Source organism: Borostomias antarcticus (assembly GCF_949987555.1).
Source record: "Borostomias antarcticus genome assembly, chromosome: 9".
Taxonomy (NCBI): domain Eukaryota; kingdom Metazoa; phylum Chordata; class Actinopteri; order Stomiiformes; family Stomiidae; genus Borostomias; species Borostomias antarcticus.
The window spans coordinates 19,309,467-19,311,966 of NC_140242.1; the positions used below are offsets into that span (position 1 = coordinate 19,309,467).

At 53.2% G+C, this 2,500-nt stretch overlaps 1 protein-coding gene across 1 annotated transcript in view; it reads right to left on the minus strand.

Annotated features, from left to right (window-relative positions):
- The window catches only part of cerkl (CERK like autophagy regulator), a gene marked incomplete at both ends in the record, with an annotated part of 40,683 nt that overhangs the window by 17,681 nt on the left and 20,502 nt on the right, over window positions 1-2,500 (minus strand). The window contains one exon of the mRNA XM_084442882.1: window positions 878-1,009. Coding sequence (XP_084299008.1) covers window positions 878-1,009 — 132 coding nt within the window. The remainder of the gene's footprint in view (window positions 1-877; window positions 1,010-2,500) is intronic.

Below are 2,500 nucleotides of genomic sequence, written 5' to 3' on the forward strand. Positions count from 1 at the left end.
GTCATGCCGTGAGCAGCGTGAACACCGTTGCTCTGTGCTGCGAGGCTGCTGCGACCCACTCTGCTGCGCGCGCGGACAGGGATCAGTAGCCTGGCTCCCGCCCCTGAATCTGAATAGCAACTCAATCTGAGTGTCAGACTAGTGGAGCAGAGCAGACACTTTCAGCTTATAATTGTAGCATCCCAAGCTTATTATTTTACAAAGAAGAGTTTTTTAAATTAATTTAATGAATAAGATAATACAATTAAATATATATGTAATTTATTTATCTTAAACAGTTCACATTCCTGCTCCGCCTCAGTAGACAGCAAACACTGACATCAGTCGGCTACACCTGACATTGTATTATTCCATTAGCCTACTTTTCCTGATGTTTAAGGTTTGTGTTGTGGTATCGTTTCAGTATCGGTATCGAGATATTTTTAGCAGGTATCGTATCAAAGTTGTAATTTTGGTATCGTGACAACACAATACGGTAGTCTGTCTGACATAACATGAATGATTCAGACCAATCACAATTTTAGTTAGTTTTAGTTGAGTTGTTAAATGATGCACAGCAGCCCTGCCCCGCCCCCGCTGGAAGGCGAGCACAAGTCGAATAAAATGAAAATGACAGAGAAAGGGGACGATTTAGTGGTTAAAAGAAAGTCAACGTCTGACATTTTGTGTTACTTCAGGTACCGAAAGGCTGATGTAACATCAAGCCTGGCGACAGCACAGGTAGCAATTAGCAAGATTAGAGAAGATGACGAGAACTAATCGGAGGCTCCCACGCCTTGTTTTACATATAGCAAAAAAGTATATTGCTGCAATGTATGTTTTTGTCAATATCGTGCAGCCCTAATAGACAGACAGACAGACAGACAGACAGACGTACTGGTGACGTGGGTCTTGATGTCGGCCAGGTGGAAGAGGGGGGCGACGTGGTCTCTGTAGACCTGACACGCCTCCTTCCTGTGGCTGGAGGGGTTGATGAACACCTTCAGAGACCTGGGGCGGGTCCTGAACCCTGGAGACACCAACACACAGCAGAGAGCACACTCAGAGATAGGAGACAGGTCCTGAACCCTGGAGACACCAACACACAGCAGAGAGCACACTCAGAGACACTACAGGCTAGGAGACAGGTCCTGAACCCTGAACCCTGGAGACACCAACACACGGCAGAGAGCACACTCAGAGACACTACAGGTTAGAAGGAATACCAAGCGAGAAGAGACACCAAATTGTGACGGCTCTCTCTCTCTCCCTCTCTCTCTCTCTCCCCCGTTCTCTCTCTCTCCCTCTGACCCCCCAGTCTTCTCTGTGAGTCATTAGTCAGATTTAGTAACGGCCTGGCCTTCCTGGAGTCTGGGATCGATGAGACCCCCCCCCCAACTCCATTATCCCCCCTCATTACACTAATCTGGTCCCTCAAGGTCCTGACCTCGCCTCATAATGACCCCCTAGCCCTAACCCCCCCCCCAACCCCCCAGCCACCACCCCTAACCCCCTTCCATCCGCTCCCTCTCATCTCATGTCCGGGGTACTGGGGCGGGCGGGGGGGGGGGGGGGGTTATCTGAGAAGTTGGGGTTCTGAGGGGGTTGGGGGTACACTGGGGGTGGATGGCGCTGGGGGGGTACACGTGGGGTCACGGGTCCATCCCTGGGAGGGGTGGCATGGGGGGACGGGGGGGGCATGAGACAAAGGGCCGCAGGAGGGAGATCCGGGCGCGAGAGGGTCTAACGTGTGGATTTCTGATCCCTCTCCCCACCTCTGACTCCGTCTGTCTCCCTGCCTCCTCTCCTGGGGGGCGACGCCGGGCCGAGCTGGTAGCAGGTGCAGGAGGGGGGGGTGAGAGCCAGGGGGGGTCGGGGGGGTCTTTGGGGGACGAGAGGGATCAGGAGGCCGGGGGAAACCACAGGAGTCCACCCACAGCATCACTGTTGGGACCCCAAGGCGAAGGAGCGCACAGACACACATGCATACACACACACACACGCGCACACACACACACATACAAACACACACGCACACACACACATGCAAACACACACACATGCGCACACACACACACACATGCAAACAAACACACACGCACACACACACATGCATACACACACACACGCACGCACACACACACACACACACACGTACACACACACACACACGCACGTACACACACACACACACGCACGCACGTACACACACACACACACACACACGCACATACACACACACACAGGCACACACACCCACTAACCCTGACTCGGGGGATAAGATCTCACGGTGGTGGCGTCACCGTGGCGTTACCATGGTGTCTGTATGGCGTTACTATGGCAGCTAATCCAGCGTTTGGGTTCCAGGGCGGCTCGGAGGACGGACCAGCCGGAGAACCCGGAGAGAACCGCAGGGTCAGGTGACACGCTGACCTGTGAACAATATCTACATCCTGGTCCTCTGGGTCTCCTGGTCTCTCACTAAAGCTGGGTTCAGATATCCTCGTCATCATCATGAGTC